Source organism: Notamacropus eugenii, chromosome 2, assembly GCF_028372415.1.
Source record: "Notamacropus eugenii isolate mMacEug1 chromosome 2, mMacEug1.pri_v2, whole genome shotgun sequence".
NCBI classification, from domain to species: domain Eukaryota; kingdom Metazoa; phylum Chordata; class Mammalia; order Diprotodontia; family Macropodidae; genus Notamacropus; species Notamacropus eugenii.
This window is the reverse complement of record NC_092873.1, coordinates 23,752,403-23,767,743: the sequence shown is the minus strand read 5'-3', so window position 1 is coordinate 23,767,743 and position 15,341 is coordinate 23,752,403. Positions and strand designations below refer to the sequence as shown.

At 42.7% G+C, this 15,341-nt stretch overlaps 1 protein-coding gene across 1 annotated transcript; it reads left to right on the top strand.

Annotated features, from left to right (window-relative positions):
* Nucleotides 1–2,473: 2,473 nt before the first annotated feature.
* Nucleotides 2,474–4,499, top strand: LOC140523427 (mas-related G-protein coupled receptor member X2-like). The gene has a single exon (XM_072638303.1). It carries the CDS (start codon nt 2,532–2,534, stop codon nt 3,375–3,377), a length of 846 nt encoding a protein of 281 aa, XP_072494404.1. The 5' UTR covers nt 2,474–2,531; the 3' UTR covers nt 3,378–4,499.
* The last annotated feature ends 10,842 nt before the right edge of the window (nt 4,500–15,341 follow it).

Here is a 15,341-nt window from a genome sequence, read left to right as displayed (position 1 = left end):
TCTGACAAAATGCTAACCCAGTCTCTGGGCACTTTTCTGAGTTCCCTGCAACCTTCTCCTGACAAAAGTCCACATTCTGTCATCTAATCCAGGATATTTGGCTCAAAGCATGCATCACCTGCTCTCCACTCTCTTCCTTCTATCATTAGACTATAAATATATGAACATGGATTATGCCAACTCTAAGCAAACAATGATTCTCTGAAGATCATTTCTGAACAAAGACAAAACAAATCTATCAAACTACCACGTGTGTTTCCATAAAATGCAATTGAGACATTGGAAAGAAAGGCATGAGTGAGTGGTCATTTTGTAGCTGATGGACTGTCTAGTCTGTTCTCAGTCACCCTTCATTCTCTCTTGAAATCAGAGACTGGTATCTCTCATCTATTGTGTTTTGAGGCTTCAGGTGTGCACCACTAGGTTCTAATCTCACTCTTTTGCATTTTTTTCTGAGTTACTCCCCTTAGCAAAAAAGAATGGACAGTTCCAAGAAAATATCCACCCACCTCTGCCTTTGGGACTGAGGTAAACTGTTTAATTAGTGTGATTCTTAATGCAGATTCTCCCCTTGCCCCAAGCTCTCTCACTTTGGGTACTGGAAGGGTACTTAGGGGATTCTGTATCTGAGAACTCCTGTGAGGGATGGAGGGAAGTTCCTAAGGTTGCCAGAGAATGAAGGGCAGGGGGATTATGAGGAACTGAGAATGGGGGAACAGACAAAACCATGCAGGAGGATCTTGGAATTTCCCTTGTGAGCTCAAGGGAGGAGGTTCTATTTAACTGATCCTTTGTCTTTTTTAGACAAGTATTATTACAGGTTAGATTTTCTGGGAGGAGAGGAAAGCAAAAACCAAGATATGGAACAGTGGTCCAGAGGTTTGAGAATATTTGCCTCTGGTGACTGAATTGGGTGGTACTGAACTGGTCACAAGATATTACAGAAGAATTAGGGGGAAGATGCTGAGATATTTCCCCAGAAGGGACTCTTTCCAACGGACTCTGACTTCTCATTGGTCAGTCCTGCCTGGACAGGAAATCACAGGGAAGTCTCCAATCTTTTGATAACACTTGTTCATACAACAAACCTGACCAGAAGCCCCTGCAGGCAGTTCCAGTGAGCAGCTGGCAGTTTCTTCAGGTCAGTCAGTCCAAGGAAGAGCTTCCTTCGGCAAAATGAATATTAGGAGGGAGTATGGGGAGGCTAATGGAAGGTTGGGAGGGTCTCCTTTTCATCATCAGGCATTGTTGTTATGGGAGTCTTGGGTCAGTTCTAAAGGAATCATGGGGATTGGGAGAAACAGCTTGTGGTCGCTGAGAGGGTCAGCAGGACCGCTGGGAATAGGGATAGCATGAGGGGAACACTCTTTCATATGAGCTTGATCCTGTCTCAGTGCTCCTTTGGCATTCATGCTTGTTAAGACCTGCAGAAGTCACCCCGGCCCCGGAGAAAGTAAGGTCTGAGGATTTTTCTCTGAAAGAAGGGCAGGCCTGATCCGAGATGGTCCAGTCAGTTTTCCTGTACAACTGAATATGCCTATGGGAAAATCCTTTTCCAATATACATCGAAGGAAATGTTCTCCTGATATTCTAAATCTTTATCTTTCCCACTTGCCTCATCCTTCCCATTTATATCTACATAGCACCAGAGAAACTTAATGAAAATGAAAAATCTAGTCAAACTAATTTTGTGTGGACCGAACACTTCACTCTGACAGAAAGGTTTTTCCTGTTCTTTTCTTTGCTTCTTATTCACTCACTCTCCTGTGGAAGGGCTGCATTTGATTTGAAATGATTCCTTTGAGCATCTCTTTCCCAATCCTGGTCCACCTTTCCCCATCTCTGAACTAAGGTTCAGTGTTATGTCACATGACTTGTTAAGTGATACTGAAACAGTTATGGTAAAAATTCAGTAGGCTATCACATCCATGACAACATGCAGGGATTCACAAGCACACCCTCCTTTGTGGAAGAGGCCCCTCCTCTGGGGGAGACATTATGGATTCTGCTCATGGGTCTCTCTCCCTGTGAACTCTCTTTAGAAGCTCCCTGAGAGGTTGATTCAGTCGCCAATGCTTAAGAGTCTCCCCATCCACTTCTTCTTTGATCAGGATAAGTGACATGACACATATTTGTGAACCTTGATCTGAGGGTAGAGCAATGAAGGGGGTAGACTGACAAAGTCTTCCCACTGGATGGGTATTTCTTCCCCTTCCCTTGGATCACACCTCTAAATATTCTCTGTCATATTTCATTAGGTTCATTGTGGCATGAGGTGGGGAATGAAATGGGGAGAGTCTCAATCCCCTCTTCAGCATTCCTATGTTATTTTATCTGCAGGTGTGTCAGAGTCAGCAGTGCCCAGGAGAGCTTTCTCCAGAATGGATTCAACCACCATAATGCTGATTTCTATCCAAATGCCCCAAGGCTCAGATGATAAAAACTGGACTTCAAGAAATACTAATGAGTCTCTCTTTGCTATTTTGGGTGACTGTGGAGATACTCCATTTCTTCTTGCATTTAACTCCGTCATGTTGGCCATCAGCTTTTGTGGATTAGTGGCAAATGCACTGGTCCTCTGGCTCCTGGGGCTCTGCATCAAGAGAAACCCTTTCTCAGTCTACATCCTTAACCTGGCCGGGGCTGACTTCTTTTACCTGTGTTGCCAGATTGTGCGCTCCATCATACTTATTTGTGATGACTTTTGGGACAAAATACCATCATTTATTATTACTCTCATGTTTTTCTTTTATAATTTGGGCCTGAGCCTCCTGGCTGCAATGAGCATTGAGCGCTGTCTGTCCATGCTTTTCCCCATCTGGTACCGATGCCGCCGCTCCAAGCACACCTCTGCCACTGTGTGCGTTCTCCTCTGGACACTCTACCTTCTGGGGAATCTCCTAGATGGTTATGCCTGTGGTTTCCTTGTTTCGTACCCCAGCAGTGCAATGTCATGTCTGGCATGGGATTTCTTTTTTGTGGCATTGCTTCTCTTCCTAGTTTGCCTGCTATGCCTATCCAGCTTGATGCTAATCCTTAAATTCCAGTGCCACAGCCAGCGGAAGGGATCCTCCAGACTTTATCTCCTCATCCTGTTCACAATCCTTATGTTCTTGATCTGTGGCCTACCCTTGGGCATCTACTGGTTTCTCTTGTGTTGGTTTATAGATTCAGGTTGTGCCCTTTTTGTCTTTCAGCTTCTGTCCTGTGTAAATAGCAGCACAAACCCCCTAATTTACTTCTTCCTGGGTAGCTTCAGACAGAAGAGAAGGAGGGAGCCCCTCAGGGTGGTCCTCCAGAGGGCCCTGAAAGATGAGGCAGAGATGGGAGAGAGCAAGGAAATGTCCCCCTCAGAAACTATGGATATGTTAGCCTGAACAATCCTCAGAGGCTACAGTTGGTGGTGGAAAGGGGAGGGAGGATTCCTCTAGCAGGGGTGGAGAACCTTCAGCCTCAAGGCCACATGCTACCCTCTAGGTCCTCAGATGCAGCCCTTTGACTGACTCCAAACTTCAAAGAACAAATCCCCTTAATAAAAGGATTTATCCTGTAAAATTTGAACTGAGACAAAAGGCCACACTCAAGGATGCAGAAGGCCACAAGTGTTCCCCACCTCTGCCTAGGACCCTGGGCTTGCCCCTTGAGTCCTATCTCAGATATAGCCACTTTTCCTTTTCTTCTCCTGCACCCCTTATCCTTGCTTTGGAAGACAGATGGTATTTTCTGTTTTCTACTTGGAGGTAAGATGGTTCATAATGCTGAGGACCCCTAGGAGTTGGTACCTGGGGCCTCCTACTGGGGAAAGTAAAAGCCTGTGCCATCCTCCTGGTGAAGCATGCACTTTTTAGGTTAACTCCATCTGCAAGGTGAACAAGAATGTGTTCAAAGGCACTCCCCTGGCAAGGAATTCCACCCCACCCTCAGCCCTGATCATTCCCCCTACTCAAGGAATGTTACATTTTGAGATAGACAGGCTTCCTATGAGCCTGTGAGGCTGATGAGAAAGAGGGATGGATTATTTTTGCCTATTACAAGCACCGTAACTCATTCTATCCACTTAACAAGGATCCTCACCATGGATCTGCCTAGTCCCACAACTCTCAGAGATCATAGGTCAAAGGCAGATCAAATGGAAGAATGGGCACACTGAAGAAAAGTTAGCCATTGTCCTAGGATGGGCATGTGCTCCTTCTCCCCTGCTCTCCCTTTTCACCCCCAGGACTGCCACCTGAATCAAGCTTGAGGAGCTGTGATCCAGTCACTTACCTTGTAGTAGCGATCTGACCCTGTCCCATGATCTTGTGTGACAACAGATAACAGTGAGAGAAGGCCTTATTCCCCTCTCTAAACTCAACTCACATGAAGGAGGGTCTGAAGGAGCCTTTGACTCCTCTGCTCAGGACCTTTCACTTCTACTCTCTGAGAGGCTTGCACTCCAATAAGAAGTCTGAAGACATGGGCTCTTTATTCATGCTAGAGCAAGCCCTTCCCCACCTCATAGGCTCACTCCACCCCAATAACTTGTTTACATCTCATAGCACCTGCTTTATGAGGACTAGGACTGCAGCCTCACCTCCACAGCTCCTCTTCCTTAATGACAATGTGAGCAGCTAGTTCATAATTGAGTGTAAAAAAACATCTATTTGGAGGAGTGTGTTCTTTACGATCCCATAAAGCAATGTGTCCTTAGAACAGAGGCCAGCAGCCCAGCCTGACTATTACTTACATGAATAAGCTATATTATTGATCACGCTGGTGCATTTTTGCCTTTATGACTCTTGATGATGAAAGTTGACTTTATTTACTTCCCAGGAAATACATTGGATTTGAGGACCTCCTGGCATCTCTACCACCTTTAAACTGATGATCATTTGACCCATTCATGGCTACTTCATTATAGCTGGTCATGGCTTCTCCATGACCTTTCCAATTCGTACATTCGGTCTCTATCTCTTTGGGGATCCCTTGGGGTAGCACTGATTTGATGCCAAAGTTTTTTCACATTTTTTGGTGACATAGTCACAGTCAGTCTGATTAAACCTTTGGGCCCCTTCTTAGAAAAATGCTTTAGAATAGACAGGATTGCTAAGGAAATAAACTTTGTTAAAATACAGTTATTGAAGTATTCATTAAAACTAAACAACAAATCCATAGAGCCCCAATTCAGAGCCCCTGCTTTAATGGATCTTTCTTCCTTAATTGATTCTTTTAGGTCATGTTTGCCAGGACTGTAGGACCAAGAGAGAGGTGTTAGCAAAGCCCATGGGATGACTGTGGGTTGGATTTAGGAATAGAGCTGCCTGATATGTTTTGGATTCCAGGGCCACTGACTTTCCCATTTGACCCAGTGTCCAGCATCCCACACTTTCCATTGCACTGATACCCTTGTGGTATAATAAGAGATCATTGAAGACCCCTGCATATCTGGGGGAGGGTGGTTGTGGACCAGAGTTAGGATGGCAAGGCTGGCGATCTGTATTGTTGGACCATTTGTTATTCCCTAAGCAAAAAACTATTGAATTGACTGATATTTCTGCTGCAGCTAATATTCTCCCTAAGTAATAACTTAATATGTATTCTATTCCTGCTTCTTGAATAAATTTTTTTCTTCAAGGAGAAATTAGTGAGTTTGTGACTTACTGGATAGTTTTAGCCTTGATAAATTATCATGATGACTTATCTGCCTGGATTTACATATTATAAGTTTCAGGGTCTGGTTAGATTTTATGATCCTCAGTGATTTTGTCCCCAGTCACAAGGAAATGTGTTCCTGACTGTCCTCCAACTCCCTGCTCTCTAGGTCATTGTTCTGTAACTGAAAGCTACAGGGGTTCCTGTAGCTTTGGGGTCCTTAATGACAAGCAGGTTCTCCCAAGTCGTCTCTGGCCCAATGCCTTCTTTTCCTCCAAGACTCTCTCCTCAAGCTCCTCCTCCCCCAAACCCTGCCTCCTCCTCCATTTACTAGGCAGCAGTAATGCCTGACTAGTTTCCCGGTTCCCTCCCATTATAGCCTAGGCTTCTGAGGCAGAGCCTTCCTAGGCCTCAGTGCCCCACTCCCATCCCACTGTGATTCTGTGGTAGGGAGATCAGAGGAATATACCAATAATTGGAACACACAAGGGTTCAAAGGAGGAAGATAGAAAAGCGGAAACAGTGGGCAGAGCCAAGATAGAGGAGTAAAAAGGCACACATACGGAGGCTCTCCCCACACAGCCCATAATATACCTGTAAAGAGGGACTCTCAACAAATTTTGGAGCAGCAGAAGTGAAGAACAACAGAATGGAGAAGATTTCCAGCCTGGGGTGACCTGAAAGGCCCACGGGGAAATGGTTTTTGCTCCGGGGGTGGAGCAGAGCCCAGCCTAGCCGTGGCCACATGACAGCCCTGGGGACAGAATCTCCTGTCATGGAATCCCCAGTCCCAGCAGCAGCAGGTTCAAAGATCCCTCAACCCACAGGTACCAAAGGTCAGTGACAGGGTTTTTTCAACTGTCTGGGAAGGGAGAAGGGCCTACCCACAGCTTCAGCCTCGGGAAGACTCCAGGCTTAGAGGCCACATCTGGAGGGCAGCAGCAATTCTCACAGCATCCCCCAAAACAGCCCCCATCCATTGTTGGATAGTAAAAACCCCTGGGGTTACTGAGGAGCTAATTATTACCTTGGCCCTGTGCAGAGTCCCTGAGGTAGCTGGTCTTTCTCTTGCACTGAATGGCGGCCCTCCCCCCACGGCTTGACTGAATCCCAGTCCCCCAGTGCTGGCTTAGTGGAACTGGAGACCAGGTGGCTGTGGAGAGGAAACTCTGCTAAGATTCTGGGCACAAAAATCTCTCCCTGTTCCCAGACCAGTGTACACACTTCAAGGAACTGAGATCTTACAGATCTCCAGAGTATACCCTACTCTTGACAAAAGACACAAAAGTCAAGTAACTGGTTGGGAAAATGCCCCAAAAAGGGGAAAAAAATAAGACTAAAGAAGGTTACTTTCTTGGTGAACAGATATCTTCTCCCATCCTTTCTGATGAGGAAGAACAATGCTTACCATCAGGGAAAGACATAAAAGTTAAAGCTTCTGTATCCCAAACATCCAAAATAACTATTCAGTAGTCTTAGGCCATGGAAGAGCTCAAAAAGGATTTTGAAAATCAAGTTAGAGAGGTGGAGGAAAAATTGGGAAGGGAAATGAGAGAGATGCAAGAAAAACATGAAAAGCAGGTCAGCACCTTGCTAATGGAGACTCAAAAAATGCTGAAGAAAATAACACTTTTAAAACAGGATAACTCAATTGGCAAAAGAGGTTCAAAAAGTCAATGAGGAGAAGAATGCTTTAAAAAGCAGAATTAGCCAAATGGAAAAGGAGGTTCAAAAGATCACTGAAGAAAATAGTTCTTTAGAAATTAGAATGGAACAGATCAAGGCTAATGACTTTATGAGAAACCAAGAAATCACAAAACAAAACCAAAAGAATGGAAAAATGGAAGATAATGTGAAATATCTCACTGGAAAAACAACTGACCTAGAAAATAGATCCAGAGGAGACAATTTAAAAATTATGGGACTACCTGAAAGCCATGATCAAAAAAAGAGCCTAGACATCATCTTTCATGAAATTATCAAGAAAAACTGCCCTGATATTGTAGAACCAGGGGACAAAATAAATGTTGATAGAATCCACCAATCACTTCCTGAAAGAGATCCAAAAAGAGAAATTTCTAGGAACATTGTGGCCAAATTCCAGAGTTCCCAGGTCATGGAGAAAATATTGCAAGCAGCTAGAAAGGAACAATTCAAGTATTGTGGAAATACAATCAAGATAACACAAGATCTAGCAGTTTCTACATTAAGGGATTGAAGGGTGTGGTCTATGATATTCCAGACGTCAAAGGAACTAGGACTAAAACCAAGAATCACCTACCCAGCAAAACTGAGTATAATACTTCAGGGAAAAAATGGTCTTTCAATGAAATAGAGGACTTTCAAGCATTCTTGACGAAAAGACCAGAGCTGAAAAGAAAATTTGACTTTCAAACACAAGAGTCAAGAGAAGCATGAAAAGGTAAACAGCAAAGAGAAATCATAAGGGACTTACTAAAGTTGAACTGTTTACATTTCTACATGGAAAGACAATATTTGTAACTCTTGATACTTTTTTCAGTATCTGGGTAGTTGGTGGGATTACACACACACACACACACACACACACAGAGCACAGGGTGAATTGAATAGGATGGGATCATATCTTAAAAAATGAAATTAAGGGATGAGAGAGAAATATATTGGAGAAGAAAGGGAGAAATGGAATGGGGCAAATCATCTCTCATAAAAGAGGCAAGTAAGAGACTTTTCAGTGGAGGGAAAAAGTGGGGAGGTGAGAGAAAAAAACATGAAGCTTACTCTCATCACATTCGACTAAAGGAAGGAATAAAATGCACACTCATTTTGGTACAGAAACCTATCTTACAATACAGAAAAGTGGGGGAGAAGGGGATAAGCAGAGTGGGGAGGATGATGGAAGGGAAGGCAATGGGAGGAGGGAGCAATTAGAAGTCAACTCTTGGGGAGAGACAGGGTCAAAAGAGAGAACAGAAGAAAGGGGGGACAGGATAGGATGGAGGGAAATATAGTTAGTCTTACACAACATGACTACTATGGAAGTCATTTGTAAAACTACACAGATATGGCCTGTATTGAATTGTTTGCCTTCCCAAAGAGGATGGGTGGGGAGGGAAAGAGGAAGAGAAGTTGGAACTCAAAGTTTTAGAAACAACTGTTGAGTATTGTTCTTGCATAGAACTAGGAAATGAGAAATACAGGTAATGAGGTATAGAAAGTTATCTTGCCCAACAGGACAAAAGAGAAGATGGGGGTAAGGGAAAGGAGGAATGTTAGAAGGGAGGGCAGATTGGTGATAGGGGTGATTAGAATGTTCAGCGTTTTGGGGTGGGGGAGGGGAGAAATGGGGAGAAAATTTGAAACCCAACATTTTGTGGAAATGAATGTTGAAAACTTAAATAAATAAATTTAAATTTAAAAAAAAGCAGAAACAAAGAATTACATGAAGTTTGAAAGGGAAAAGTCATTGCTAACTAGAGAATCAGAGAAGAAGACCTGAGGGAAGTGACATTGCTCTTTGGCTTTAAGAGCAGGGTAGGGGCTTTTCAGGCTTATGATTCAGCATAAGCAAAGGCATGTTGATAGTATATGTGTGACAGGGGACATGCAGAGGCTGGAGCATCAAATACTCAAAGCCCTGGTTAGTGTTCAAAGCCTTCAGAAGGAGCCGTCTTCCTTTTCCAGTCTCCTTCCACCTTCTTCCTAACATATGCTTTTCCATTCAGTATCACTGCCTCCTGGCTGTTGCATGGACAAGGCCTTCCCTCCATCTCTCAGTTCTGGATATTTTCTCTGGTTGTCCCCCATGCCAAGATCAATCTCCTTCCTCATCTCTGCCTACAGGTTTCCCTGGCTTTCTTTGAGTACCAACTAAAATCCTATCTTCTACAGGAAGCTTTCCCAAACTTTCTTGCTTCATGTGCTCTCTCTCTCTCTCTCTCTCTCTCTCTCTCTCTCTCTCTCTCTCTCTCTCTCTCTCTCTCTCTCTCTCTCTGTCTCTTTCCCCATATCTATCTACCTATCTATCTATCTATCTATCTATCTATCTATCTATCTATCTATCTATCTATCTATCTATCTATCGAGACAGACAACTTTTTTTCTTTGTATCTGTAGGCTTGTTGTCTCCTCCCATTAGACTGTGACCTCCTTGAGGCTTGAATTGTCCTTTGCCTCTTTTCACACAGAGCTTACCACAGTGCCTGGAACATAAGAGGCCTTTAATAAATGTATGCTCACTTATTTGATTGAATATAGAGTGTGTGAAGTAAAGTGAAATAAGACGGACCAGCATGACACCAGGTGCTGGAGGGCCTTGAATAGCAGGCCAAGCATTTCTGTTCACATATTGAGAAGGGCAATGTGATCATGTGCCTGCAGAGCTCCAATGAAGAGTTTGAGCATGACTGCGAGGTGCCAATGTCAGGGACCAGGTCAGAAGTCATTTTGGAGGTTTGGTCAGAAATTACTGCCTATTAGCCCTTGGTTTAGAATTCAAGGGAAAACGGTCCCTGGGGGTTGAAGGAAAAAGCTCCCAGGAAAGCCCTTTCCTTTCCTACTCTCCTGAAGGAGGGGAGCAGGATCTTCTTATTGTGGCAATAAATCCTGTGAAGCCTGTACTGCCTCCTCATGAGGGTTCATCTCCTAGCCTTGCTGCTTGGACAACTGTATTCCAGCACTTCTGTCTCTACCAAACCATATCCTTGGTTTCCTCTCTTGGCTGTCCCAAACCCAGTCTGACGAGGCCATACCAGCATGACTAATGACAGTAAGGCCTTTACCTTGAACTTGAATTAATAATATTAACCAGCATTTATATAGCAATTGATGTTTTCAAATGATATATATCCACGCATATATATAAACTCACCCACATGTGTATATACATATACTATGGATACATGCAAATATAACTAACTCATGATAATCCAAACCCTTGAATGCAACAGGGACCCTGCTCTCTGTCCCTTGCATCCCCAGCTGTCAGTCTTAGGGGACACAATGCCATCTGTTGACCCTCCCAATCCCCTTCAGGCCTCAGGACTGGGAAAAACCATCATCCTCTCCAGAGCAGAGGCTTTCTATCTTAAGGCTCTCCACCCCCAATAATATATTTCCTGATTCAGAATTGTAAAGACCTTTAGCACTAACACATATTCCAGTGAAGGATTTCTCTGCCTTCGCCTCTCAACACATACATAGTAAGAGGCAGTTGGGTGGTGCAATGATGCCCGCACGGCACACTGAAATCCTGCCTTAGACAATTCTGTGGGACCCAATCTCAGTTCCCTCATCTTCAAAATGAAGATAAAGCCCTTCCTCACAGGGTCGTTGCAAGGAGATCATATTTAAAGCACTTTGCCAACCTTACAATGTTATGCAAATGTTGGATTTTATTATTGTTAAGACACACTTTGGTATAGTGGGGAAAGGGCTGAGCTTGGTGTTCCAAGGTTCAATACCAGGATGGCCAATTGTGGAGCCTGGATCTCCTGGCTGGCTCCTCATCTGAAAAATGAAAGAACTGGACTCTAAGACCTTCTAGAAATAAAGCCTCTGAGTCCATCCTTGGAGTGGGGGAGTCACATCCTTAAGCTTCAAGGAACTAGGGTTTTGAGGGTGAGGTATAGAACCTTAGTCTGGAACCGATCCCAGTTCTACCAGTATTTTCCAAATCACATTTCCATTTTGTCTTTATAAGTCATTTTTTAGACAAGAATTTGAGGTCAGTGGAAAGGCTGTTTCCATTTTCATGGGAGGGAGCTGAGGCACAGGAAGAGCTGCAACACTACTAAGTATGTATCTCAAAGAAAGCAAGAAAAAGGAAAAACAGATTATATAATCTACAAAAATATTTATAGCTGTTCTTTTTTGTGGTGGAAGCAAAGAATTGGAAATTGAGGGGATGTTGGGGATGAATTGAATAATGGCTGAAAAAATTATGACATATGATTTGATACAGTACTATGGTGCTATAAGAAATGACAAGGGGCATAATTTCAGAAAAATATGGCAAGACCTGTATGAACCGATGTAGAGTAAAGTGAGAAGTGAGAGATGTTACTGAGCACAATAATAGCAATGTACTAATAATTAACTGGGAAAGTCCTGGCTACACTCTTCAATACAATATTCTAAAACAATTCTGAAGGACTCTTGTTTTTTTTAAAGTGCTATCTATTACCAGGCAGAGAACTGACAAATTCTGGGTGTGAATCAAAATCAAATCTTGCTTTCTCTATTTTTCTTGTTTTTTTTTTGTACTATGACTAATATGAATATATATTTTGAGTGGTTTCTTTTGTATAATTGACATGTCACTTGATTTTTTAGTGAGTGGGAGAGAGGAAAAGGAGAGGATTTGGAATTCAAAATTTAAAGAAAAAGCTGTTCAGATAAAAAATAAATTGGAAAAATAAAACAAAAGGAAATAAGTTTAGAGAGGTTCTGGGTAATACCTATAATTACATTTACTAACCATTAGCATTGCCAACTTTCTCTAACAGGGTCTTGATTCTTGGTTTGTGAAACATGTCTGTAAGCTGATATACCTAATCTCAACATTACAGTTCTTATCACCCAGATTCTTGAATGTCCTCACTCATCTCCTGAACCTCTGATGTCAAGGGAGAGCCCCACTCAGTAGGTGTCAGGTGCCTTACAGAGGCCCACAGAGCCACAGGCTCTACTACAGAGAAACTTCACTGAGGAGTGAGAAACAGCTTACCCATGAGAGAAGAGGACTTTCATCACTAGGTTTGTCCTGACCACTGCACACTCTCCATTCTCCTTTAAGTAGTTCTCATGCTTCCCTCTCTGCAGCCATGAATGACTTTCCAAAATCCAGAGAGGCATATTGGCACAGTGGCCTGGTTGTGAGTGGTGGGCAATGCAAGAAATTCTTGAGAGCATGATGCAGAACGAGATGAGCAACATATTGAAATATGGTTTCAGAACCTCCTAAAGATCTATGGTTGTATTGGGGGTGGATAATTCTTTTACCAATGCAGATCAAAGTTCCTTCCTCACCTTGTCAATAACATTCCTGTGCTCCTGTGGTATCAAACCATTATTTCCTAGCGAGTTACTTCATGCTGAGGAGCTTCCTAAGTTAGACTGGTCCTCAGGAAACAAACGGTTCTCTTCTCGGCCATGTACCATGAACAGGGGCAGCTAGGTGGTGCAGTGGATACAGCACCAGTGCAGGAGTCAGGAGGACCTGAGTTCAAATATTACCTCAGACACTTGACACTCACTGTGTCACCTTGGGCAAGTCATTTAACCCCAATTGCCTCATCCTGGGTCATCTCCAGTCATCCTGATGAATATCTGGTCACTGCATTCAGATGGCTTTGGAGGAGAAGTGAGGCTGGTGACCTACACAGCCCTCCCTCACTCAAAACAAAATCAAGTGCAAGTTATGTCATTATTTCTCTGATGGCGTGGTCTTCTTCAGCAATGAAGGATGTACACACACACCAAAGATTTCTCCCTTGATGGGAACTGCCATAATATCTGCTCCACTGGTCCCACTCACTTCACAGGGTCAGAGGGTTCTGGGATAGAGGACTTCTCAGGATGAGTGGTTATAAATGTATTAGTGCCCTACAAACCAAAGTCCTTTGTGAAGCCTCTAGCACTCTCATGGATAGTATGGTGCAGCAACCCAGGAATGCAGTCCAAAGTAATGGCTTAGAACCAAACTTGGACTTTTGAACATCCTATCTATTTAAAATAAGCACTAAGTAGTTTTTTGGAGGCAAGCTGATAAGAACAATTGGGACAATCAAGAAAGATCTCTTTTGATGATGTTATAGTCTGAATGGTACTTTGACTAAAGAAGTAGGACCTTTCTGTCCCTTTAAATGGCACAACAGCTCTTAACCTTGGCTTCTTCAATTGCAAAAGTGACTTTACCTTCACTCTTGATTCTTTTGATGTAGGAAGTTTGACAATTCACAGGCTCCAGTGGTATAGCTCCCTGTGGGCACTGGGGTAGTCCCTGTGGGACATGGGCAGGAGTACTTACATAAGAGTCTCATAAGATTAAAAAGGGGTTGTAGGTGGGGATCCAGAGTCTACACTACTGGAAGGGGTATCTGAATCCAAGAGGTGCTTTTAAAAACAAAGGAAAAAAAGAAAAACATCTTATTGTCTATGTTGAGCTTTTAGGTTCTTAAATTTCTAAGAGCTTTTCACATCTATGACTAGGGTCAGATTTCCTAGTCAAGTGTAGGACAAAAGTGATCATTAAAAAAAGGGAAAATGTCTTTTTGGTAACCCTAAATATGCATTACCAATATCAATGTAGACTGACTAAGAAAAAAGTTTAATATCCAACGTATTAAGGTAATTGATAGAATGTGAGAGACTAAGACTAATTTTCCAGTAGATAAGGGCTCAAAGTCTGTGGAAAACAATTTTTGAAATAATACTTTATGAAAATGTTTTCTGTATGAAAATGTCCAAGTTACTAATAAAATAAATTAAAATTACTCTCAGAATTCATTCACCTGATATTCAGAAAATTGTCGAGGATGATAAAAAAAAATCAAAACAGTTAAAAATCGTGCCATGGAAAGACACATGCACACTTATACATTTTGTCAAACATTAGTCATGTTGTGAAAGACAAATAAGAACAAAAGAGAAATATCGTGAGAAAGAAAAAAAAGAGAGAAAACAATCTGTTTCCATTTGCATTCAGACTCCAAAGTTCTTTCTCTAGATGTGGATGGCATTTTCCATTTTGAGTCTTTTGGAATTGTCTTAGATCTTTGCTTTGGAGCAGCTAGGTGGTGCAGTGGATTAAGCACCAGTGCAGGAGTCAGGAGAACCTGAGTTCAAATCTCACCTCAGGCACTTGACACTCACTAGCTGTGTGACCTTGGGCAAGTCACTTGCTCACAACTGGAGGTATGAAGAGAGTTGGTGCAGATATGGTTATGCTTGAATGCAGTTTTAAAGGAAACTAGAAATTCTAAGAAGAGCAAATGAAGATGGAAGGCTTGGGAGCCAGCCAATGAAGGGAAATGGAAAATGGAGTGACTGGTTGGAGCACAAAACACAGAAAAGGGAGTGAGGACAGATAATCCTGAATCTAGAGCTGATGAGCACTTTTGAATTCATTGAGGTCAACTCCTTCATATCATGGCATATCCCTTTCACATCACTACTTTGCCCACCATGGTTTCCATATCTCATGCATCAGCAGAAGAAATTAAATGAGAATTTAGGGGGAGTTTTGTGGAAGCCAGGATATGAAGGCTAGTAGATGACAGAGAAAAAAGTTTAGAAGCTCATAAAATATATATATATGTATAATATTATATGTGTATGTATACAGACATATATATGTATATACACACATATGTGTGTGTAATATCAGTATATTTTATTTTTTAATACCGTAATAATTCAGACATCTTCTCTGGTATGAAGGGAGGACACTCATCTTGTCCATGAAGCCCATGATGATGAAGGTCCCCCCTACTCTGTTTCTGGGACCAATAAGAAAAGAATCCTGGAGGAGGAGTTGGTGCCTGCTGTGAACCTGCCAACAAAGGCTAAGTTCATGTTGGGGGCAGGGAGATGATGGGAGAGGGAGACAGAAAGCAAAAGAGCAGGGCTGGGAAAGAAGGAAAACACAGAAGAGCAGGATCCTCTGGGTACTGGGAGGAGGAAAGCTGGACAAAAGAAGGAGTTTGAAATTGGAGCCTTCAGGAAGTCTG

Coding starts and splice junctions, on each gene's coding strand:
- LOC140523427 (XM_072638303.1), top strand. CDS start 2,532: ATGTTGGCCATCAGCTTTTGTGGATTAGTGGCAAATGCACTGGTCCTC.